This window comes from Eriocheir sinensis, chromosome 52 (genome assembly GCF_024679095.1).
Source record: "Eriocheir sinensis breed Jianghai 21 chromosome 52, ASM2467909v1, whole genome shotgun sequence".
Classification (NCBI taxonomy): Eukaryota; Metazoa; Arthropoda; class Malacostraca; order Decapoda; family Varunidae; genus Eriocheir; species Eriocheir sinensis.
In genome coordinates this window covers 2,000,917-2,027,651 of record NC_066560.1, presented here as the reverse complement: position 1 = coordinate 2,027,651, position 26,735 = coordinate 2,000,917, and the positions used below count along the sequence as shown (strand labels likewise).

The following is a 26,735-nucleotide window of genomic DNA, read 5'->3' as shown; positions in this document are numbered from 1 at the left end:
GCTTCCAAGCTCCTGCCAGGGCCTCTTCTGCTTCGCTCTGTGCCTTGAATCGAGTCCTAATTGGTGAATCTTTTTCTCCATTGTATTTCCCAATCCTATGACAGTCATCTATTTCTTTCACCAGATCTCTTCCCTCTTCTTGTACCCTCTGTACGATCTTCCTCGCTATATCTTTCAAGTTGTTTTCCCTCACAGATTTGTTTGGGGTCTTCTCCTCCTTGACCCCGAACACAATGACGCTCTTCTTTTTCTCCACCGTGCCTCTTACCAGTGCCTCGTTTTCTTTGATAACTTTCACCACCTTCTCAGCCATCCTCTCCTCCAACTGCTCCTCCACAATCTCCTTAAAGCTCTGTACATTCCCACTCCGCACCATCTCTCCACCATTATCAACTTTCTGTTCCAAATTCTTAACTCTTTGCTTCACTTCCACTTCTTCATCCCTTTCGCTTCTCCTCCCACTTATTCCGCTCCTTATTCATCTTTTCCACCGAATCCACGTTTTCCTTTATCCCCTCGGAGCATTTTATCAGCTGAATGTTGAGTTCCTTCACTTCTGCTTCTAAATCACTTATCCTTCTCTTGTCGTCCTCTCTCTCCCTTCTCAACTCACTCACCATCTTCATCACCACTTCAAAATCACTCTCCAACCCTTTCACCCTTCTATGCAATAGTCTATTTTGCAACTCACTGTTTTCCTTGAATCCGGAGAAATCAGCCGCCAGTTGTTGTTTAAGTGATGGCGGCGTAAACAAATCCATCTCGGGCTCGGTACAGTTCTCAATGTTTATAATCCTGTATCCACTATTATATCACTTTCTCCTCCTCCCAACCTCTTTCCGGGGACAGCGCCAGTAATGCCCTCCCCCGTATGTCACAGGTTAAAGGTAAAATAGGCAAACAATTAAAAGTTAAAACGTTAAAAGTCAAGAAGTCAAAAAGTTAAAATAATTAAAATAATCCTTCGGGGCTCCGTCCTCCTGTGTCCTCCCAGTGCCAGCAGGGTAAAATAGATAAAAACATTAAAAGTCTAAAAGTTAAAAGAAAACTAAAAAGCTAAAAGCTAAAAAGTTAAAATCTCCCGGAGCTCCGTGCACCGTGTCCACGCGGGCCGGCAGCTAGTGTGTGTGTGTGTGTTTGTTGTTATTCGATCCATGTGTTTGCGTGGTTGAGTCAGCATGGATGGGTTGGCCGCGCATGCACAGTGGTGACAATGAAAACTGGCATGGAGGAACCACAGTCATGCCACACCCACAACTGTTTCTTACTTCCATTTAACTTCAGCAACAAGTCCACAACTTGGGTAATAGTAGCTCAAGCCGCGACAGCCCTTACTTTAGCAGACGACGCTATGTTGATACAGGGAAAGTGCTTTGTTTACGTTGTGGATGTGGATACGGGCAACCGACCTTGGCCGTGTGTGACGCACACCCGGAAAAGTCGGAGTTGCCAGTTGCCCTAGCTGGCGCCAACTCGGTGGGAAGAAAAAAGCCCTGTGTGACACCAGCTTACGGATAACCATGAACTCGCTACTGGTTGGGCATGTGGGCATTGCCCGTAGCCCCAACGGTTGGACGAAAACGGCCATTGTGACATCACGCGCGGCAGTGAAGCCGCTGATAGGGTGGGCGTCGGCGATGATGTCATCAGACTCCCAGCGAATCACAAGCGTGTTTTCAGAACTGTCAGCCAATCGTAAGGCAGCTGCCTTCAACTGCGGCCTCAAAACGACCCGTTCTCTCTCTCTCTCTCTCTCTCTCTTTTGCCATAGCCACATTGTTTGGAGGAAAACGTTCAGTGTGATACTATCTTTAAAGGTAGCATGCGTGACGCCGATGGTAAGTAGACATGACCCGTAGGTGTCAAAGCAGCGCGAAACTCGGGGTGATAATGCGCAGGGGCAGATCCAGAAAATCAATTTGGGGGGGCCCGATGGTAAAATTTCATAAGTTAGCGACAGCCTCAAAACAGTGAAGACCAATGGATAGTGATGGCGGTTTTCAAGAGAATGGCGAGATTGGGGAACATGCTGGTGCTGGCGTGTGCCTGGGCTTCTTTGATAGTTTGGAAGACCGGAACAGATAATGCCCAGCGCTCCGCTTCCGCCTTCACGAGTGTCAGGGATTCGATGTCGAGCTTGTAGAGCTTCGCCGCTTGAAACACAGCCGCAACATTCGTTTTGGGGCCTTTGAGGAATGCTTGAGCTGAAGTGCAACAGGCACTGTGTCGTCGCCGAACCGACTCTTCAACACAGCCAAGACGTGGTCCACGAACGGAATGTACACCGCCCGGCAGTAGTACTCCTCAGCATTCTCGCACGGAACAAATGATCGCTGGGTCTGTCGTCCAAAGAGTCGTGGCACAGGGATGGTGTCATGCGATGACCCCACCTCGACCAAAAGCTCTTCCGCTTTCATGAACACATCGTGGAAATGATTCTCCGCATCTACTCTGAACTTGGCAAAAATGGTCTCGATGCCACGAATCGTGGCATAAGCTGACAGTAGGTCGCCATCTTTTCTCTGAAGAGTTCGGCTCGGCTCGAGAGTATGCACCAATATACACTCCACTACAACCAGTACAACGAGAAAGCGGGGAACATGTATGGCGATGAGAAGGAGCCCAGAGGTGGCGTCAAGTTCTTCCTCGAGAAAACCAGCGATGACAGGCAGAAATTCAACGAAAACCAGCACTGCATCATGCCTCTCAATCCACCTGGTGGGGCACAGGGGAACATTCTTTTCACGCTTGGCCGAGGTAAGCTTGACAACCTCTGTGAAGGAGAGAGAGCGCATATTCGAAGAATGAACGAAGTTGTACACCTCGATCCGTGTTTGAAGAGCGATCTTCACTTCCTTGACGTCACATGCCTTCGTCAATATTAGATTCTGCTGGTGGTTAAAGCAGTGGATTGGTTTGGCCAGGGTGTACTCTTCATGAGTACTGCAGCACACCCTTTGAATTTTCCCATCATGGCACTTGCTCAATTGAAACCAAATTCCCTGCACTTGGCCATGTCCAATCCGAGGTCTTCAACAGTGTGTAAAAGGAGCCAGGCTAAACCTTTACCAGTGAGGTCTTGGGTGTGCACAAAGGCAAGGAAGTCTTCCCTTATTTCCTCTTCGAAGTGCCGAATGATGATAGTGGCCTGCACTAAAATTCACTTTCTGCTTGCATGTGAGAAATGAGGTCACAATGATTTTTTTCCTAGGCCTTTAAATCTTGCTCTATAATATTCTGTATACGATTTCGTAACTTAAATACTGAAAATAAATAAAGAAAATCCTGAGTTCTCCAGAAATGCAACAGAAAGGTACCAGTTTTAGTTTCAACTCTCTGGAAGTGGACATTTAAGCAGATGGGGGAGAGGAGGAGGGGGGGGTTGTCTGACACCCCCGGCCCCTCCCCCCCCTGGGTACGGCATACTATGGCCCTGTACAAGTATATAGATTGTTAGATGAGTGCGGGGCCCATACGAGCGCGGGGCCCTGGGCACGTGCCCGTTGTGCCCTGGCCCTGCAGGAGTAAAAAATTACATCAGACACCGAAAAAAAAAAAAATAAATAAATAAAAAAAAAAATTAAAAAAAAAAATTGCCTGAGCATCCCGTCCACCTCCGCATAGTAGAGCCCAAGGAACCAATAGAGGAGGATGTTTTTTTAAAGTTTGGAGGACAGTGTCCAGAGCTATCTAGCGGCGGCCGGCTTCGCTCCCCAGCCCTCTAGCTCTTTAGGGGTATCTTAAATATATTTTATGTTTTCTCAATTCATGGATATTTCAAATATTTTAGTTATCCTAATATTTTTTTGGGGGGGCCCGGGCCATCTGGCTCCCCATCCCCGTATCTGCGCCTGCACATGCCTACAGCCGACGACACATTCCATCTTATAGTTGCAGCACATTATAAGCGAGTCAGTTCTGTACCCACTATCTGCATACACTCGAGATTTTCTGGGGAGGGCGGAGATTTTGGGGGGGGCCTGGGCCTCCTGGGCCCCCCCCTGTATCTGCCCCTGATACTGCATGAAATTCGAGATGGTAAGAATTTAGGACTAACCACGAAACTCATGGATTGTGAAACTCAGATAGCGCGAAACTCGAGAGTGTAGTGTATAGAGAATGCAAAATGAAATTAAAACAAGCAATAAAAGAAAGTAAGAAGAGTTGATGAAGACTTTGGAAAAAGACTAAGTGAAAAATATAAAGGGAACAGGAAATCATATTGGAAAGAAGTAAAAAACGAAAGAAATGCAGAAAATATCTCCTCATGTAAAATGAATGAAGTTATGGATGAGAATGGAAAGATGTTGAAAGACGGGGAAGCTGTGAAAGAGAGATGGAGAGAATATTTCAAAAACTTAATGAATTTTGAAGATGGACGTCCAGCAGCTGTAACAGCAGCACTTTTGAGTAGAGGCAGAGGAGGAGTATAGAAAGAAAGATTAAAAAATGGAGAGGCAGCAGGAATTGATGGAATCACAGCAAAAATGTTGAAGTGTGGAGGAGATGTAGTTTTAAATGGATGGTCAAGATATGTGAAGTAGCATGGGAGGGGGGGGGGCGGGGGGTGCCAGCAGACTGGACGAAAGCCATCATTGTCCCAGTTTACAAGGGGAAGGGCAGGAGAGGGGAATGTGGGAGCTATAGAGGTATAAGTCTCCTGAGTATACCCGGAAAGGCATATGGAAAAGTCATAATAGAGAGGGTGCAAAGACTTACCGAAGAGAAAATCAGTGAAGAACAAGGAGGCTTCAGGAAGGGAAGGGGATGTGTGGATCAGATATTTGCCTTCAGGATGGTAGTAGAAAAAAATAGCAAAAGGAAAGAAACTATACACTGCCTTCATGGATTTGGAAAAAGCTTATGACAGAGTCGATTGTATTGTATTGTGGGATGTTTTAAAGATTTATGGTGTGGGAGGAAAACTGCTTAGTGCAATGAAGTCTTTCTATGAGAATGCATCTGCATGTGTCAAAATTACTGGAGAAACAAGTGAACATTTTGAGATAAAGTGGGCTTAAGACAAGGGTGTGTCATGTCACCATGGTTGTTCAATATTTATATGGATGGTGTCATTAGAGAAATGAAGGGCAAAGTTGGAGAAGTTGGAGTAAGACTATTCAATGAGGGAAGGAAGTGGGTACTGAATTCGATACTGTTTGCTGATGACACGGTGCACATTGCAGAAAATGAAAGTGACCTACAAAATTTGGTCAGTATTTTTTATAGTGTCTGTAATAGGAGAAAGCTGAAAGTAAATGTCAACAAAAGTAAAGTGATGGTTTGTAAGTGAAGTAGAAGTGAGGTTGTAGATTTTGTATGCCCATATAGAGTGGGAATTGAATGTGAATAAGAATGCAAAATAATTTTGAATGGTGAAGAAATGGAGGAGGTCAATGAGTTTAAGTACCTTGGATCAGTTATGTGTAAGCATGGTGGTACAGAGGGAGAGATAAGAGAAAGGGTATTGCAAGGAAGAAGGGTGGTATGGTCTTTGGGACGAATCATGAATGGCAGAAGTGTGAGCATGGAGGTAAAGAGGGATTTGAGAAATACAATAATAGTACCAACCCTCACATATGCAAGTGAAACGTGGGCCTGGAATGAAAGTCAGAGGTCTGGAGTGCAGGCAGTGGAAATGAGTTATTTGAGGAGTGCTTGTGGTGTGAGTAGAATGGATGGAATGAGTAATGAAAGTGTGTACGAGCATTTTGGAATGAGTCACAGGGGTGAAGGGAAGAAGTGTGGAGTGGTGGGAGAAGTGAAGCGACAGACTTTAAAGTGGTTTGGCAACATGGAGCGAATGGAGGAGAGTAAGATGACCAGAAGGGTGTATGTGAGATAGAGGGAGGGAATGCTAGAGGATGACCTCCAGTGAAATGGAGGGATAGGGTGAAAGAGTACGTTAGGGAGAGGGGGGAAAGATCTTTGAGAAACTTTGAGCAGGCAAGGAGGGAGTGTCTGGATAGAGAAAGTTGGAAGCTCTTCTGCCGTGGCCATCCCCTGGTGGGAGCTCCTAGAAGCAGGCGTTGATGAAATGATGATGATGATGATGATACTACTAAAAGAAGGAATTACCTCCAGGAACACAAGAGGACATAGTAAAAAATTGAGGAAGGGAAGACGCTTGAGACATAAATATAGCTTCCCGTAAAGAAATATAGAGGTTTGGAATGGACTAAATGAGGATGTAGTATCGGTGAAGTGTGTGCAAAGCTTTAAGGAAGAGTTGGATAAATGCAGATACGGAGACGGGACCACACGAACGTAAACCCCAGGCCCTGTAAAACTACAACTGGGTAAATACAACTAGGTAAATATACACACACACACACACACACACACACACACCAGACTCATCAGGAACTGTGGCAGATGTTTCTGACAAACCGAAACGACTATACCATTTTTTTGAGTGTGCTAGAACGTATTTGGTGAGTGGCTCACACGAACAAAACAGAACTCTTGGCAAGAAGAGAGCAGTCGTCTTTAACACTGCTCTCTTCTTGCCATTGGGTATGTTTGGTTTGTATGAACCACTCACCAAATAAGTTCTAACACACTCTAGGAAATGGCAAAGCCATTTATGTTTGTCAGAAACATCTGCCATGGTTCGTGATGAGTCTGATGTGTGCATGCGTGTGTGTATGTATGTTTGTTGTTATTCGGTCCATGTGTTTATGTGGGTGAGTTGGCCGAGCATGTGCAGTGGAGACAATAAGAACTTCTGGCACGGATGAACCACAGGCACGCCACACCCACCACCGCTTCTTCCTTCCATTTAACTGCAGCAACAAATCCATAACTTGGGTAATAGCAGCACAAGCCGTGACAGCCCTTACTTTAGCAGACGACATCGTGTTGATACAGGGTGAGTGTTTTGTTTACGTTGTGGATGTGGATATGGGCAACCGACCTTGGTCGTGTGTGACGCACACTTGGAAAAGTTGGAGATGCCGGTTGCCCCTACCGCCAACACGGTGGAAGGAAAAAGGCCCAGTGTGACACCAGCTTACGGACAACTGACAACTCGCTCCCCGGTTGGGGCTACGGGCGTTGCCCGTACCACAACGGTTGGAGGTAAACGGCCAGTGTGACACCATCTTAAGGCAGTGAGGCTGCTGATTGGATAAATGCCATCGATGATGTCATCAGACTCAGCGAATCACAGACATGTATTCAGAACTATCAGCCACTTGTAAGGCAGCCGCCTTCAACTGCGTCTTCAAAACGACCCGTTCCCTCTTCCAACTTTCTCCTTTTACCAAGGTACGTATTTGAGATAACAAGGGAGTAAAGCAGAAAAAAAAGTCAGCTTCTCCATGGGTCGGAACAAATAAGCGCTTTGTCTGTGTTTTCAATATCCCTAAGTTTCGCGATCCTCAAGTTTAGCACTATACCTTCAAAATGACGCAACCACGAAACTCGGGAGGGTACTGTACAGCAAAACCTTCATAACTTGGTTAAAAAATGAGGGCTCTAGTGTTGCTGAGGTATTCAATATTTTCAGTTGTGTTTCCTCCCTGCTGACCACTGTCACATGACTGTAGTTTCAGCAAACCATAACATCCAGGTAGGCCGTAAGGGGTTGCAGGCAACCCCTTACGAAAAGCAGATGCAATCATAGTAGAACAAGACCTTAATAGCAGACAGAAGAAGAATGCAGAAGGGGACAGCCCTGTGAGGGTGTGGGATTATGTTGTGATAGTGCCCGACTAGTTTTCATCATTATATTCAGCTATTTTCATTTAACTAATTGAGTTGTTTATTCTACAGTAATATTGCTACTTATAGCATTGCTGTTGGTGAAGGTTGGCATCATAGACAGTCTCCAAGTACTGACTGAACCTCCAACATTGAAAGAAGAGTTAAGAGGGTCCTTATCAGCCATCTTCACTCTTTATTTACTTGGAGTTCTGAGGCTAATAGGTATACACCGGCATTTATGCAGACTTTGGAGTGCATGTAGTCCGCTGTAGTCACCTACTGAACCCAGGCGTGACTACAACTTGGCATCATGCCGATTTGAATTAGAGAGCGTGGGAGAGCGATTCGGGTTATGTGCCTGAAGTGTGTATATGTTGAAACAAAGCTAGTGCTGGCTCACCATGGTGAAGAGGTCACTGCATTTGGTTACAACTTGGCAAAATACCAAGATGCATAATTTATTCTCTATTTTGCTTTTTAATTGTTGGCAGAGAATGAGGGGACGCTGCAGAGGATAGTGGATGAGTTTGACAGGGTGTGTAAGAGGAAAAAGCTGAGAGTAAATGCTGGAAAGAGTAAGGTTATGGTATTTGAGAGGGCGAGAGAACAGGTCATTGATATTGCAAAGGCGTACAGAGTTAGAGCAATTCACTACATCTATCACCAGAAAAACATGAACCACGTAAGAAAATCGTTGATTGGGTGAAACTGTAAATTGTCCGTTTTATGTAAGCATGGAAGTATGGAAGGTGAGGTGAGGGAACATGGAAGTATGGAAGGTGAGGTGAGGGAACATGGAAGTATGGAAGGTGAGGTGAAGGAACATGGAAGTATGGAAGGTGAGGTGAGGGAACATGGAAGTATGGAAGGTGAGGTGAAGGAACATGGAAGTATGGAAGGTGAGGTGAAGGAACATGGAAGTATGGAAGGTGAGGTGAAGGAACATGGAAGTATGGAAGGTGAGGTGAAGGAACATGGAAGTATGGAAGGTGAGGTGAGGGAACATGGAAGTATGGAAGGTGAGGTGAGGGAACATGGAAGTATGGAAGGTGAGGTGAAGGAACATGGAAGTATGGAAGGTGAGGTGAGGGAACATGGAAGTATGGAAGGTGAGGTGAGGGAACATGGAAGTATGGAAGGTGAGGTGAAGGAACATGGAAGTATGGAAGGTGAGGTGAAGGAACATGGAAGTATGGAAGGTGAGGTGAAGGAACATGGAAGTATGGAAGGTGAGGTGAAGGAACATGGAAGTATGGAAGGTGAGGTGAAGGTGGTGAAGGAACATGGAAGTATGGAAGGTGAGGTGAAGGAACATGGAAGTATGGAAGGTGAGGTGAAGGAACATGGAAGTATGGAAGGTGGTGAGGAACCTGGAAGTATGGAAGGTGAGGTGAAGGAACATGGAAGTATGGAAGGTGAGGTGAAGGAACATGGAAGTATGGAAGGTGAGGTGAAGGAACATGGAAGTATGGAAGGTGAGGTGAGGGAACATGGAAGTATGGAAGGTGAGTGAGGGAACATGGAAGTATGGAAGGTGAGGTGAAGGAACATGGAAGTATGGAAGGTGAGGTGAAGGAACATGGAAGTATGGAAGGTGAGGTGAGGGAACATGGAAGTATGGAAGGTGAGGTGAGGGAACATGGAAGTATGGAAGGTGAGGTGAAGGAACATGGAAGTATGGAAGGTGAGGTGAGGGAACATGGAAGTATGGAAGGTGAGGTGAGGGAACATGGAAGTATGGAAGGTGAGGTGAGGGAACATGGAAGTATGGAAGGTGAGGTGAAGGAACATGGAAGTATGGAAGGTGAGGTGAAGGAACATGGAAGTATGGAAGGTGAGGTGAGGGAACATGGAAGTATGGAAGGTGAGGTGAAGGAACATGGAAGTATGGAAGGTGAGGTGAGGGAACATGGAAGTATGGAAGGTGAGGTGAAGGAACATGGAAGTATGGAAGGTGAGGTGAGGGAACATGGAAGTATGGAAGGTGAGGTGAGGGAACATGGAAGTATGGAAGGTGAGGTGAAGGAACATGGAAGTATGGAAGGTGAGGTGAGGGAACATGGAAGTATGGAAGGTGAGGTGAGGGAAAGAGCAGTGAAGGGCAGACAGGTAGTAGGTGCACTGGAGAGAGTTATGAAAAGAAGTGTGAGCATGGAGGTAAAGAGGGGAATAAGGCACAGTATTATCCTGCCAATTCTGTCATATGCATCAAAGATGTGGACGTGGAATGCAGCAAAGCAATCGAGAATACATGCAGTGGAAATGAGCAGAGGTGGGCAAGTGTGGTACTTAGTGCGGTAGTGTGGTAGTGCCACATCACAAAAAAAGTACCACACTACCGCAAACTTTCTGAAAATACCGCACTACTATGGACCGCACTAAAAAATCCTGCAGTACTTTTTGTGGTACTTAGAAAACTATCTAAGACATTTGCAGTGTGGCATGCTCACAGAATTTTTTTTTTTTTTTTTTTTTTTTACAGTGAATCGGACTCAATCAGTGAATCGGTATCAGTCATCAGAATCAGTGATTCAATCATTCTGAACTTTCAGTTATTGTTCAAAATTAAATACTAAATGAATAACTCAGAGTAAATCTGTTCGTCACTCAACCCAAGGCGGCGCGCCATGACTGCCTCTGACGATGACTGTACATGGCAGTGTACAACAGTACAAGCAAGCACTAACATGATCGCCGCTCAATCTCATGTCCTGTACAATTTTTTCTTTGATGCATAATATAGACCATAGTACATACTATATCTGTTTTTTTACTTCATTGTAACTTCTTTATTTTATCATTCTCTCTCTCTCTCTCTCTCTCTCTCTCTCTCTCTCTCTCTCTCTCTCTCTCTCTCTCTCTCTCTCTCTCTCTCTCTCTTTTCAATGAAGCCAAGATCACTATTGTTTGATTACAATAATAATAATAATAATAATAATAAAAATAATTATAATAATTTATCATTATTATTATAATTATCTCCTCGTTGAAATTTCCACGTGGTTTCTTCGCTGAGGCCTGAGACGCCAGTGCTTAGAGCTTTCCCACGGTCAAGGTCTCACTATCACCAGTTGCAGTTGATGTGTTTTGTCTTAATATGTTGGACAGTTTGAATAATGTTTCACTGTTCCCGTCATGACTTTCCTATATTAGTAATCTTTCGTTTTCGCTCAAACGCTAGAGTTCCTTCCCTTCCTACCCTTCCCCTTCACTCCCCCATATCCTCCCTACCATTCCTCCCTGGCTATTGCAGCTTCCTTCCTTCCTTCTTTCCCTCCTTCCTTCCCATCCCGCACTTCCTCCTGTCTCACATAACGCTGATCTCCCCTCTCCCTTCCCTGTCCCCTCCCTCCTCCCTCGAAAAGTTGCATTCCCTTCCCTCCCTCTCCTCCCCTTCCCGTCCTCTACTCCCCGGCCTGTCCCTCCCTTCCTCCTCCCTTACCTCCCTCTCTCCCTCCCCCAGTCATCCTTTATTTTTTTTTTTGTATCTCAAGTTATTAGTTAGTCAATGGATAGCCAGGATAGGCACTGAAGTATTGTTTTAATATTGACTAGTGACTACCGCTACCACAGCACCGCACACCGCGTACTGTGCTGGGAAAGAAAAAAAATGGGATCGCACTACTTCAACCACACTACTCCAGAAAAAGTACCGCACTATCGCAACCACACTACTGATTTTTCAGTACTGCACCCACCTCTGGAAATGAGTTATATAAGAGGTGCATGTGATGTTTCAGGATGGGATGGAGAAAGTAATGAAAGTGTGTATGAGCGGTTTGGTATGAGTGTGACAGCGAAAAGAGTGGATTGTGGAGTGGTGGAGTGGGTGAACTGTGGTGTGCTGAGATGGTTTAGACACGTGATGAGAATGGGGGAGAATGAATTCGTGAAGAGAGTGTATGAGGAAAGGATTGAGGGAGGGGGTGGCAGGGGAAGACCACCTGTGAAGTGGATCAATAGGGTGAGTGAGCATTGGAGCGAGAGAGTTGGAAGTAGCAGGATTGAGTGTGCTGAGAGGGAGTGCCAAAACAGGGAGAGATGGAGACACTTCTGCTGCGGCCACCTCCTGGAGAGAAGTTCCTGTAAGGGAGCAAGGCATTGGAGATATAGATAGATAGATAGGTTGGCATTTAAAATTAATTTTTTGAATGAATATTTCTTTCCCCTGGTGAACTGTATCAAATTTCAAGTTATAGGATGGCAAGTTATAAGGGTTTTACTGTATTTTGGGTACCATTATTAAGTGTAACCCGGATGTCACACTGGCCCTGTATCCCATGGTAATGGGCTCCCTCCCACCACAGGTTCAAGGGCCAATGTTACGGAGATGAGCACCGAGGCCACACACTGCTACAGCACATGCCCCCAACTTTACCTTTACCTATTATTAAGTGTCAGTTCCACATTCTTCTTAAAATGGGCTGAAGAAACAAAGATGACAAGATATACTGACAAAAGGCATAATTATTATTTTTTTTTTTACAGCTAGGGAGACAGTTCAAGGGTGTAAAGAAAACTATTAAAAAAAAATGTAAAGAAAACTATTAAAAAAAAAAAAAAAAAAAAAAAGCCCGCTACTTATTGCTTATGAATAGAGGTCAAAGGAGTGTCCAAAAAGAGAGGTCAATTTCGGGAGGAGAGGTGTCCTGATACCCTCCTCTTGAAAGAGTTCAAGTCGTAGGCAGTAGGAAATACAGATGAAGGAAAATTGTTCCAGAGTTTAACAGCGTGAGGGATGAAAGAGTGAAGATGCTGGTTGACTCTTGCATAAGGGGTTTGGACAGTATAGGGATGAGCATGAGTAGAAAGTCGTGTGCAGCGGGGTTGCGGGAGTGGGGGAGGCATGCAGTTAGCAAGTTCAGAAGAGCAGTCAGCATGAAAATATCGATAGAAGATAGAGAGGCAACATGGCGGCGGAATTTGAGGGGTAGAAGACTATCAGTATGAGGAGGAGAGCTGATGAGATGAAGAGCCTTTGACTCCACTCTGTCAAGGAGAGCTGTGTGAGTGGAGCTCCCCCCACACATGAGATGCATACTCCATACAAGGGCGGACAAGGCCCCTGTAAATGGATAGCAACTGTGCGGGGGAGAAGAACTGGCGGAGATGGTACAGAACGCCCAGCCTCGAGGAAGCTGATTTAGTAAGAGATGAGATATGAAGTTTCCAGTTGAGATTTTGAGTTAAGGATAGACCGAGGATGTTTAGTGTTGAAGAAGGTGATAGCTGAGTGTTGTCAAAGAATAGGGGATAGTTGTTTGGAAGATTGTGTCGAGTGGATAAGTGGAGAAACTGTGTTTTTGAGGCGTTGAAGGACACCAGGTTCCTCTTGCCCCAATCAGAAATAATAGTAAGGTCTGAGGCTAGGCGTTTTGTTGCCTTCAGCCTTGAATCGTTAAGTTCCTGTAGGGTGGGTCTTCTATTGAAAGAAGTTGAGTAATGCAGAGTGGAGTCATTGGCGTAAGAATGGAGAGGACAGTTCATTTTGGAAAGAAGATCATCAATGAACAACAGAGAGAGTGGGAGATAGGACAGAACCCTGTGGGACACCACTGTTAAGGGGGCGACTACGGGGGGTCCTCCTGCGCATATGGTACGTCCAATAGCTTTGAAATCTTAGTATGTTGTTTGTTACTGTAAAGGTATGTTATTCGGTGAATTTCATCAAATTCGGGTGAAGTTTAGGAGAAACTCAAACAAAGCGTATTTTTTGTTTTTTTGTTTCACAGGCTTTATTTTTCAGTTAATCAGTTTGAAAAAAATACCATAGAAACTTTGTTTACTTATCTACACTTTATTGGAAGTAACTTTTTGATTTTTTGTTTTGTCTTCGAAGAAAAAAATTACAATCTTTTGTCAATTATTATTTTCTCCTCTCTGTGTCCCATTTTCTTTTGACATTATTGAAAATCTATTTCCAACAAAAAATTGCCCTTTAGTTGTAGTTTCAACAGATACCTAACAAAAGTCGATCAGACTTTTTACCGATTTTGTGAAATTATTTTAAGTTTAGAAAACTAATTTTCGAGATATTGGCTCCTAAAGATTTTTTTACATTTCATTCTTGTCTTGCCATTTGCATTTATTTGATTGGCATGAAATTTTCACATATTATTGTGTATATCTTGTTGACTTACTGGAGAATGACCAGGCATCTGGGCCTTGGCACTCCAGCGTGGCGCAGGTCTGCAATGCCTCATGGAGTGCCTTGCTTCTACGCTACTCTCTTGCTTGTTTTCTGAGGTTTGGCCGCTCCATAAGCCCTCTTGATGTTGGTGACTCTTTTTCTGGTTGCCTTGCACTTGTACATCATTTGTAAGGACGTTTTTTTGGCTGGAGAGGAGAGAAAAGTACGACATACTCTTCCCGTCTGTGTCTCGCTTGGCACTGGCGTGGTGGCACCTCTCTTCCTCCCTTGCCTCTCCGCGCGAAAAAGAGAGGATGACAGATGACAAAATTTACGAAGAAATAAAATATTCTAATGCAATTTTTACGTATATATGAATAATACCGCATATGTTGACATGAGTGTCTTATGACGCGCATGTCCGACTATGACGCAAAAGTCTCCCAGGGGGGAGAGGTTTTAATTTTACAAAACAAACCTCACCACATGGTAATTTAGGGTTTCCCGGCCACGCTGAGCGAAAAACATGTACTCGTCCGATTTTAAATATATTCATCAAAAAATACCCTGTAGTCGCCTCCCTTAATTGGTTTAGGGGAAGGGAAGAACAGTGACCGTCTACCACAGCAGAAATAGAACGGTCAGAAAGGAAACTGGAGATAAAGGTACAGAGAGAAGGATAGAAACCGTAGGAGGGTAGTTTGGAAAGCAAAGATTTGTGCCAGACCCTATCAAAAGCTTTTGATATTTAGTACTCCTTTTCTCTTAAAATACCACTATCATTATCATCATCACAAGTAACATCACCATTCCCAACTAGTTATCACTACAACCACCACCACACCATCACCAACTAGTTGTTACCACTACTACTGACTCATTCACCATCACTGCCTAGCTATCACTACTATCATTATCCCATTTCCATCTTTGTGAAAGGCAGTGAGTCCAATTTTACAAAAATACAGTAGAAAAGTATGGTGGTGATGGTGGCCATGTTAATGTGGATTGACAAATAAAATAAAAACTGAGTTAGAAAAAAATAATCAAGAGCTGAAGTTGGACTCTATAATGCTTACCTAAAGATGGAAATATAAATTACTAACCTTAAAAAAAAAAAAAAAAAAATTATCCCCAGACATGCAAGGCAGCATCCAAATTATAAAAGATAAATGAATAATTACTTAAAAGACTCAAATAATTGCTCTGACTAGTGCATGAAAAATAACTACATAATTGATAAATAAGTTATTAGATACAATAGATATTGTTGGGTTAATAAATGAGATCCTGCAATTTACTTTATACGTTGCAAAATGTAAAGGAGTGCGTCTGTGAGAATCTACAGCATCAGGCTTGGCCCCAGCATGCAGCAGCAACTCAACACATTCCTGGTGGTTCCCCAGCACCGCAAACACCAAAGCAACGCGTCCCCAGCGATCCCGGGCTTCAAGGTTAACATTCTTATCTGAAAATTGTTAAAATGGGTCTTTCTTAGTCTTGTTTTTTTGTCATTTCAGGAGAGGAAATGGTAGCTATCATTATCTAATTTGTATTTCTAGTGTAAAGTGTGACCATAAATTCAAGAAAGGATTGAGGTCCATAGTTTTCACAAAACACGTTATGAAGAACACTGCCACACTAGTACTCTCCTCTTGAAAGAGATCAAGTCATAGGCAGGAGGAAATAGACAAAGGAAGGTTGTTCCAGAGTTTACCAGCAGAAGGGATAAATATAGAATGAAGATGTTGGTTGAGGGGAGGCGCCACCCAGCATAAGTGGAGGGTACATTCATTTTATTTTAATTGTTCTAAGGTATTTTTTTCTTTGAAGACTTAGGTGAATGCAATAAGATCTGCATGTATCAGCATAATAGCTTTCATGCTTCTGTAGGAAAAAAATTACAAACAAAATTTATTACTTGTAATAAGAGCAGAGCTAAAAATGTAAATGGGGGCCAGCATGCTCACTCAATACGTACGATATTGGGTAGTTTTACTTATGACACCACTAGTTAAAAATTGTCCGTCCAATTTTTTAATGTCTCACCATTCCTGTGCAAAAAAATTACAAAAATCACCATTTAATGTCTCATAATTCTACCACTTTTTTTTACCTTCATATCAGCAGTGTTTTTTGTTTATAAAAAAATCAGATGGACAATTTGTTTACCATCCACTCGTCTTTCAGTACAAAGTTATGATTTTTAGAGGATTTTACAGGGATAAAATACAACTTACCTATATACCTATGTAGTTATATTTATGAATGACAATGAATGATATAAAAAATAATAATCATAATTGGCACCTGTGTGTGTGTGTGTGTGTGTGTGTGTGTGCGCACTAGAAATCTCCTGGGCTGTAGTGTTGTGTGGATGCCTCCTGTTTGTTCATTTTCATCACTTTCTTTTCTTTTGAGCTTCTCCTTTTCTTTTCCTGGGTGTCCAAACATTCCAAAGTACAAGTGTACCTCTGAGGAGCGCTCGCAATGCACTAAGTGACTGATTGGCTGATTCACTCACCCACACTCTCCGAGGCTTGCTGGCTGCCACTAGAATTTTGCCAAATGTATGATGACAAGCTTTTCGAAAAAAAAAAGTGGAAAAAATCGGACAAAAGAAAGTAAAATGAAACATAAATGAGTATTCTACAGAAAACGGAGGTTTCCCCAAGGAGGGGACCACGAAATTAGTTTAAATTTTTTTTTTTTTACGTCTTGGCCTATTGCGCCAGTAGGCTTCTTCCCAGTGGATCCTGATGGTCGGTCCAAGGCTTCTTCCTGGTGGGTCCTGATGGTCGGCCCAGCCCGTTCTGGCGCAGGCGAGTGTTTATAGTGGCACCATCTTGCATTGGCTCATGCTGCCCTCCCGGAGCTCATCTTTAATCCTAGAATCTAGAGTCCGGGTTGATAGGTGGTCTTCTGGACAGCATGTGGGTAGTTTTAAGCCACTCGGCGGTGGCTGAGAAATCCCAGCTTGGTGGCACCGGTCGGGGATTGAACTCGCGTCCTCCTGAACGCAGTGCCGTCTTGCTATCTGTTCATCCACCGCCTACCCAAAGTAATACAAATCAATTTATTTGAAAGGAAAGAATTATCGTACAGCTGCCAAACTTTCACAGGAAATGTGTGAAATGTTACACTATTTTTTTGAGTAACTTTTAAAATTTGGATGAAATAGTGAAAAAATACCCATTTTAGGCGGTGCCTCCCCTTAACTCTTGCGTAAAGGATTAATATAGAATAGGGATGAGCAAGAGTTGAAAGTTGTGTACAGCAGGGCCATGGGAGGGGAGGAGTGATGTAGTCAGCAAGTTCAGAAGAGCAGTCAGCATGAAAATATTGATAGATGCTGGAAAGAGATGCAACATTGTGGCAGAGTTTAAGAGGTAGAAGACTGTGAGTAAAAGGAGGGGAGTTGATGTTATGAAGAGCCTTTGACTTAATTCTGTCTAGCAGTGCTGTTAAGAGCCCCCCCAGCACACATGAGATGCATATTCCATATGGGGGCAGACAGGGGCCCCCCTGTATAAGCACAGCATCTGAGAGGGGGAGAAGAACTGGCGGAGATGATACAGAACGCCTTGCCTCAAGGAAGCTGATTTAGCAAGAGAGGAGATACGCAGCTTCCAGTTCAGATTAAGAATTAAGGTCAGATTGAGAATGGTCATTGTAGAGGAAGGGGACAGCTGTATTATAGAAGAATAGGGGATAGATGTTTGGAAGATTGTGTCGAGTTGACATGAGTGGCGCATCCGCTTGTGGTGATCTGTGGCTGTTTAGTTACACTGTTTCCCCTGCAAGCCAGGGGGGGCAGGTACCCCCTGCACTGTGCATCCAGCGGGACCATGGGGAGGCCAGCCACAAGAAGCAACCACGATTTTCGGCCAGCCTGTACCTCCAGATCGGGCTGGCCCACGGGGCTCCCGAACCCCTTTATTCGCCTTACCGTAAGCATGGTAAAATCCTTCTTTCACATGTCGGACCGAGGGTGGTACTTATCTGCATTTCTTATTCCACCCTCACTCCTGCAGGAGTGCTAGCGTACCCGCACACCTTCTCCACGGGGACGGAGCCCCTACTCACCTAGTCCAGTCTGGATTTAGGCAGTCATAAAGGCTAAAGCTAGGGTTCGCACAGTGTGTTTCATTTAAACAGTCCTTTGACACTCCCACCATAAACCTGCACTGCCTTGACTCTCATCACTTCGATATGGTCTGCAGCATAAAATTACTTTAATTCTATAAAAAAATATCATGTAAATTTTATATATATATATATATATATATATATATATATATATATATATATATATATATATATATATATATATATATATATATATATATATATATATATATATATATATATATATATTGTTTTGAGACATGGGACACAGTAACAGGATTTACATTAATTTCAATGTGAAAATTCGTTTTGGTTTATGAGTGTTTTGGTGTGCGAACAATATTCCGGAATAAATTAAACTCGTAAACCGAGGTTTGACTGTATTCACATACATGAATTACTCTAGTTAGAATGTAAAGTCTTCGATTACATAAAAATGTGTTTGTCACTCAGCAGGTACAGCGGTAAGTTGGTTTAACTCAGTTACCAGAGTGAGCGAAAAGTCCTCAACTGCAGCCCACACCACACTGTCACGGCGTCGAGTGACAAGTCCCGCCAAGCAAATAAAACGACTTTGCACCTGTGTGTTTCGTTCATGATACCTTACCAGAATTAAATAAATTAACGATCAATAATTTTCGCTGAATATTATAAATAAAGACGCTTATTGAAGTAACTAATTAGCAACATGTATAAAAATAATTGTAAGAAGTGAGTCGTGAGGTTTTCAAAATGTCCGCAATCAATTGTTGCCATGACAACGTTAACCACATTTTTTTTATGTGATCGGAAGTTAGTTTGTGAAGTTCTGATCTCCACAGTCCGATTACCTTTTACAAAGATGATCAAATCTTTGCATTCCAAGCATAACTGGCGCCACTATAAACAAATTGCCTGTGCCATGACGGGCTTGGGCCGACCACCAGGCCCCAGAAGAAAGCCTACCGACACTACAGGGCAAGATGTAAAAAAAAAAAAAAATAAATAAATAAATTAAAAAAAAAAAAAAATTCTCATCGCCAATTGCTGTTCCAATCAGATTGGAAGATCGGAAGTGCCCAGCTCTGATTAGACCATATTATACATAACAATAAATTCCAATATACCGACTCAAGGACACTAAAGGATGAATTTATAGTTTATGCACTACTTTTCCAAGCAAACATGCATAGCTACTGACCTTGTAGGGCAACAGCTAACTTTTTCTTGTCTCCAATAATGGCAGCAAAATGAAGTGCTGTTCCTGCTTGGCCAGGAGGCAGCAGAGGGCACCCTGTAAATCTCTGACTCCCAAGGAGAGATGCCTCTGAGGGGCCCAGGTGGTAGCCAGCCCCAGTGAGGAACCCTGGGGTTTGAGGCAGCTGTGGTAGGCCTGGAGAGAACACAATAAATAATAGATTGCATTAAGCATTGTCATTCAGGTTAAAATATATCCAATTGAAAGATACTGAATTTAAATTCCATCACAAGACCTGGAGGGAGGTGACATGCATGCCCTGCTGAGTATGCTGCGGCGGATCCTTGACCACCATGGTAGGTGGCTATGGGTGGACTGACACTGAGAACCTGAAAGAAAAATGTACGAGAACGCCTTCATCTCTTCCACCAAAAACCAATCTTTGTCTGGCATTATCATCTCCATGTTGACAAAACAAGATGGATGTGGGTTCCATTTTCCATACATGAAACCTCAACTGAAATCTGATTTTATATCCCAAGTCTAAATGGAATAGCAAAAAGTGTCTAAATATTTTACTGTGAAGATAATATAGCTACCATATCTAAATTAAATGAAGAGTTATCTGAGTAATATGTGAATAAGTCAACATTTGACAAACATCATATCCACTTAGCAACACAAGCAGATGAAAAGGTCATTACGTTAGGGATACCCACCAATGCTGCCCAGTGACTCATTGGCATATTAGGACTACAGTTTTATGGTACGGTACCATATATGAATTCCTTCTGCCTCACATTGCCATTAGTGCATGAAGGTGTAGCAAGCCACCGCTCAAACGGTCGCATGCTCTCCTCCGGCGAGACAGAAAATGTTACGCTGCATGCACCGACTTAATAAGTGTTTTCATATGAAATGTTTATGTCTACCCTTGTCCTTGTCTCCTGTGCCGTCTGTGTATTTCATTGTCGCTGTCCTTGTCTCTTGTCGCGCTCCATAGTCCGCATCGTGTCCTCAATTGTTTATCTATTGTTACTCGTCTATCTCTGACTGTCTGTCCATGTCCTCTTGTTGTCCACTTCTACACATTGTTCCACACATACACCAACACTTAAATGTTAACCTACACAGTACAACATTCACACACACGCATACACACACAAACACCTTTTCTATGTGTTGTGTTTGTCTCGATGACCTGTGTATGTTTTTATGAATAAAGTAACCCTGGTGGATATGAGTTTCTCTATCCGTGAACCAATTAGCATTAGAACACTCGCTACCACCAACAAAGACTCTATCCAAGACGACTGCAATGCAAGTCAAACTGAAGCTGGTAGTATAGATATTTTTAAGTACCTAAGAGTTATTTCACCCTGGGATATTCTCCTCAGAACCCAGGACACTCACAATATGACCTGGGATAGTCTCTCGTAACCCTGGATAAACATATGTTTTGGGTGCAAGGGGATGAGAGTCAATCAGTTAGTCCAGTCATTAACACGTATAATGGTATCAACCATATGAAAGTGTAAGATTTAATTGGCTATTTGCTCACCTGCTGAAAAGAAGCACTACTTGTATAAACTCCTACAGTGCCTGATGAGGGCACTGCTTGTATGAAGTTGGTAAAATTTTGGGGGGTTGAATTTGAAGAGTAAACTAGTGGCACTGTTAAACTGTCCTCTTGTTTTGTTTCTAAAGTGTGTTTGTTCCCGTAATGCAGCTCTTCATGAAAGTTCTCAGTAGGAGGATCTGTGTGTGTGGCTAGGCTCTTGACATTTCTGTTAATAGCTTCACACACCCTCTGTCTTTCATGGTCCATCTTGAGTCAAATGCAAGTTCCCATACTGCAAAGAAATATTAATAAGAGCAAGTAGTCCTGCACTGTGAAAAATTTAATGGGATTTCAAAGAACGGATTAAGAATTGCTTGGATACGTAAATAATGACACGCTCCAAGTTAGATAAACACTCCCTAACTCCAACAACCACTATATAACTATACTCACTTGGTCTAGTTGTAGAACCAGCACAGAGCGTTACAAAGATCAAATTCCCTATATCACGGACCGTAATATTTCCAGGGATTTCGGTGACGTATTAATCGCCCGAAAGACAAACGGGAAATCAATACAATGTACTACTTAGCTCTGCTGATTAATGGAGTGGGCGAAGCGTAGTGGAGAGTCGGTTGGTTGAGTTCCCTGCAGGTACTTGTGGGCCATAGACAATGTATATTTATGCAACATGGAGCATTGTACTGATATACATATTTACAATAAAAGGTTAACCATGAAGATTGTGGAAAGGCAGATGGTATAATTAACTTGGGGAGCAGGATGTTGTCGGGCTGCTGTCTCATATTCAAGTGAGCCATTTTGGGGCCTCTGAGTCCGTGTCATGCCCCGGGATTTTCTTTTTCTATTTTGTCTATTTTCCAACACGACCTCTGCGTGTATTGAAACACACGAGAAATTAATCAAGACCAGATGGTATTCGCCGGCTGCCTGGGATTGAACCCACGACCAGCGTGACGGGAGAGCCACTCCTTATCGAGTCGCCCAAAGAGGTACCCCACTGGCTAAGTGGGTTATGAGAGGCTCGTTCATCAGGCATAGTCGCCGCACCACAGTTTCTCCCATTTAACATTTTTACCGTCACAAGTTTACCATGCAGTACACAATATGACATGCCCTTTCTGTGCATTAGCCAAAAATGTATACTCAACACAATACGGTAACTATAAATTATCTATATCACTTGGAAATCCCATAAACCAAGTACATTCTCATACAGAGATCTTGGTGATAACTCACAAAAAATCAAGATTTCAAACACATATTAGAAAATTATTGTATCATGTTTTTGAAGATCAAGAGAAGGCATTTGACAGAGTACCATACCAAGGAAAATTATAAGATAGGCATTGAGAAGGCAAAGAGTACCAGAAAGATTGGCTGAATTGGTGGTGGGACTATATGAAGGTACAAAATCAAGAATGAAAACAGTGGTGGGAACATCAGATTAATTTGAAATTGGAGTGGAGGTTCACCAGGGATCTGCCCTTAGCCCACTCTTGTTCATAACAGTAATGGAGGAGGCAACAAAGGAAGCAAGAGGAGAGGCACCATGGGAGCTGCTGTATGCAGATGACTTGGTAGTAAATGCAGAGACAGCAGAAGAAGTGAAAGAAAAGTTTAATAAATGGAAGGAAGGAATGGAGGGGAGAGGTTTGAAAATCAATATGGAAAAAAACAAAGTACATGGTGACTGGAAAAGAAGCAAGAGAAAAGATTAAATCAGGAAAATATCCATGTGGATGTGGGAAGGGAGTAGGTGTAAATACAGTCTTGTGCACATGTTGCAGGCAGTGGTGCCACCTTAGATGCTCAGGCCTCAGAAATGTAAGAGTGCAGAATTTTACCTGCCCAGCTTGCATAAGGAGACAGCAAGGACAAGAAACTGAGAGGGATGAACTAGAGGTGAATGGAGGAAAGCTGGATGAGGTAGAACATTTCTGTTATTTGGGAGATGTTCTGGACTGTGAGGCGGGAGTGGAGAGGACAGTGAGAGCGAGAGTGGCGGCAGCGTGGTTAAAGTGGAGGGAGGTGGCTAGTCTACTCGTGAATTGTAGCATCCCTCTAAAGAGCAGAGCAAAGGTGTACCAAGCGTATATTAGCTCAGTGATGTTGTATGGAGCAGAAACATGGGCTCTAACTAGAAAATTGATGGAGGTATTGAGAGCAAGTGATCGCAGAATGCTGAGGTATATGGCGGGGATCAGGTGGCAAAATAGGGTGTCCAGTGAAGATGTAGCTAACAGATGTGGAGTAGAGGACCTGGAAACAGTGCTCAGAAGGGAAAGACTCCGATGGTTTAGACATGTGAAGAGAGCAGGGGAGGATACAGTGCTGGGAGTTTTGGAGAGATTGGAGGTAGAAGGAAGGAGACCAGTTGGTAGACCTAGGAAAACGTGGAGGTGTATACAGGAAGACTTGGCATTGATGGGATTGGATGAGCATTGGGCAGAAGACAGAGTAGAATGGAGGAGAGCCATAAAGCGTCCAACCGCTCAGGAAGAGTGAAAATGGACATTAAACGAAATGATGATGATGATGATGATATTAGAAATGTTATCAATGTTGGAAGTGTTGCTTTGAACATTCTGAAACATACCAATCTGCTGATCTTCCCAGTTTATGATCTCATCTTTAGCCAAAATTTGTTCCAATCTACAGCAACAGTTTAAAATATCAGGTTTTGGGGAAACAAAGATGATAGACTAAACAAATTTATGACCTCTCCTACCTCGAGTACGCTGACTGGATTTCTAGATTAAACCTTTTTAGGTTTTAAAGGGGAAATCCACCATTAAATAATGAAAAAAATAAACTGAGTGACACATTCTGGCTACTCACCCTGGCTTTAAGGCATTGAATAGTGAATATTTTTTGATCTTACATAAACTTTAAATGTCCTTTGCAAAGGGTTTTAAATACCCACCACGTAGGCGTGGTGTGCTGGCTGCGGTGCATTTGCTGGGAGTCAATACTGTGCATTTCTTTCAATGAATAATGTAAAATAGTCACTTATCAATGCATTTTAGTGAATCTCGCAACCCGACTGGCATGTCTAGGTGTAAAGGACCGAACATCATGGCTTTACGGCATCAGTGCGGTGATGAATTAGGAGGGAGGAGTACACACTTTGCTGTGCTTTATTTCATCCATTTTCTTGCTTCCAACTGCAGCACGCCATGTTAATTATTCCTAACATGCCTAAGGCAAAAAGTGTGTTACACTGCTTCACCAGCATTTGACTGCAGTGTGCAGTGTTATATGGTGGGAATGATCCCATCCACACACTTCCTTGCCTTCAATGTGCATCCTAGGTCATCCACTTCCCACATCACCAGCTGGCTCACCTCATCCCACAACCTCACCTACACACATAATTTTGGATATGGAAAGTGCCACCTGCTAACAAAGATGTTTGGGTGCTGCATTAGCATGCGGTCTACCTGGCCATTTACACTTTAGAGTACGGTCTACCACCAAATTTACAATTCAGCGTGCAGTCTACCTCAGCTACAGGAACCTTACACTGCAGAATGATGAAAAAACAAGTCGAATAGTGCCAAATAATAATTTATTATTATCCAGAAGGCTGTTTTCTCATAAAAATTCAACTGCTGTTATTTTGTCAAAATGACATGTCTGTAGAAAACTTTTAACAGCATTGCAGTTATATAGCAGAATGAGTTATACTGATTATATCAGCTTCAGTGTAAGGAGAACAGTGACGTGGGTGTTCGTTGATTGTCCTTTTATATAGACCGGTCAGGAGCACTCAGGTGACAACATAAGCAGAGGTTTCCGCAGACAGGTCAGGTCATTACATAACTTAATATAGACAACGGTGACTGTGGACATGTCATTACTCAGGTCAGGAGCACTCAGGTAACAATACAATATTAGATGAGATCTCTGGAGACAGGTTAGGTCATTATGTAGCTTAGACTATATATATTGGGGTAGACTACAAATACTGTGGTAGACTGAATGCTAAAGTAGCACCAATGTTTGGGACAAATACAGTCATACCTCGGTTTATGAGTTTAATTCGTTCTGGAATTTTGCTCGCAAATCAAAATGAATTTCCCTATTTCAATTAATGTGAATCCCATATACATATATCCCCAAAAACTATTAAAAAAAAAAAAAAAATTTACATTTTAATGTAATTTTACTTACAAATAGCTATGATAGGTAATATATATTATATAGTATATATATAAAAAAAAATATATATATATATATATATATATATATATATATATATATATATATATATATATATATATATAATATGAATAATATAGAACACAGGTAATAATAATATAAATATAAATAATATAGTATATATATATATATATATATATATATATATATATATATATATATATATATATATATATATATATATATATATATATATATATATATATATATATATATATATATATATATATATATATATATATATATATATATATATATATATATATATATATATATATATATATATATATAGAGTATAACATATAAACAATGTAGTAATAATATAGTGCTGAAAACACAAAGATTGCACACTACAGCACACACGTAAGCAGACACGAGTGTGCAGGTGCTACCTCTGTGAGCGTCAACGCTGACTGAAGGCGGTGTCACACTGGGTGTTTACCTCCAACCGTTGGAGCTAGGAGCAACCATAGTTGCCTATACACCCAACTGGGAGAAAATTCTTAGTTTGGGTAAATACTCCTGTCCTCCCATCTTTGAAGCCATGATCGTACCCACAACCACTTCTTCCTTCCATTTAACTGTAGCAACATGTCCATAATTTGAGTAACAGCAGCACAAGCCACACCAGCCCTTACTTTTGCAAACGGTGCCATGTGGATACAGGGTGACTGGTTTATTTACGTTGTGGATATGGGAAACTGACCTTGGTCATGTGTGACGAACCCCCGGAAAAGTTGGAGTTACCAGTTGCACCTACCGCCATTGCAGCTGAAGGAAAAAGGCCTAGTGTGACACCAGCTCAAGACCTCATTCCCATTGTTTTTCACTCTGAGCACTCTCGTCTTGCGGCGAACAAAGGGAACCCACACTCACATCTCCAATTTGTTCAAACAGGATGCTCGTACACCAAGTCACCCCTCGTAGACCAGGGCATTTTTTTGTGATTTTCTTGTGCTTGTAAGTCAAAACACTCGCAAACCGAGGTATTACTGTGTGTATGTACATATTTAAAGGATTTGAACTGAGAAAAATAAAGAATAACACAAAACAACACCAAGAAAAAGAAGAGGAGGAAAAACAGGGTGCTAATTTAGTATGCGGTCAACTGCAGTATTTGTAGTCTACCCCAGTATGCACCAAGTGTGGTGCTACTTTGGCATGTCATCTACCAGTCTGACCTGTCTCCCAAGACCTCATCTGATGTATTGTTACCTGAGTGCTCCTCACCTGACACCTAACCTGTCTCCAGAGACCTTAGCTTGGCCAGAGTAATGACCTGACCATTACTTCATGTTACCAGGTCTATATAAAAGGACAATCAACGAACACCCACATCATTAGCCTCCTTGCATTGAGGCTGATAGTATCAGTGCAATTCTTTCAGCTAACAGTTACTGCAATGCTGTTAAAAGACTTCTACAGACGTGTCATTTTCACAGAGGAAACAGCAGTTTCACTACTATGAGAAAACCATCTTCTGGACACACCACAAGCAGCAGACCCTTGCCATCCATGTGGTAGTTTTATGCAAGAAAAACAAAACTGAGACAGAGGTGGGGAATTCCGGCCTGTACTTTCCTGTCCTCAAAAGGGGTGCCAAACTTTGCAGTCTGTTCATCAAGGAAACCCATTTTTCCATTATACAGACATCAACAACAAATTCAATTGCCAACTGAATTTGTGTGAAATTTTATAACTGGTGTTCTTATTTGTACTGGAAAAAACCCATGAATACTGCAGTGACTCTAACAGGAAAGTCTTCCAGTATACCGTAAATGACTTGT

General features: G+C 42.5%; 1 protein-coding gene across 1 annotated transcript in view; it reads right to left on the bottom strand.

Moving 5' to 3' along the window:
• Positions 1 to 26,735, bottom strand: part of LOC126982826 (inversin-like) — a 54,830-nt gene that overhangs the window by 20,261 nt on the left and 7,834 nt on the right. Inside the window, exons 2-5 of the mRNA XM_050835099.1 lie at positions 20,704 to 20,995; positions 19,438 to 19,531; positions 19,146 to 19,337; positions 15,139 to 15,305 (exon numbers count right to left, since the gene is read on the bottom strand). Of these exons, the coding sequence (XP_050691056.1) occupies positions 15,139 to 15,305; positions 19,146 to 19,337; positions 19,438 to 19,531; positions 20,704 to 20,970 (720 nt within the window). The 5' untranslated portion in view covers positions 20,971 to 20,995. The remainder of the gene's footprint in view (positions 1 to 15,138; positions 15,306 to 19,145; positions 19,338 to 19,437; positions 19,532 to 20,703; positions 20,996 to 26,735) is intronic.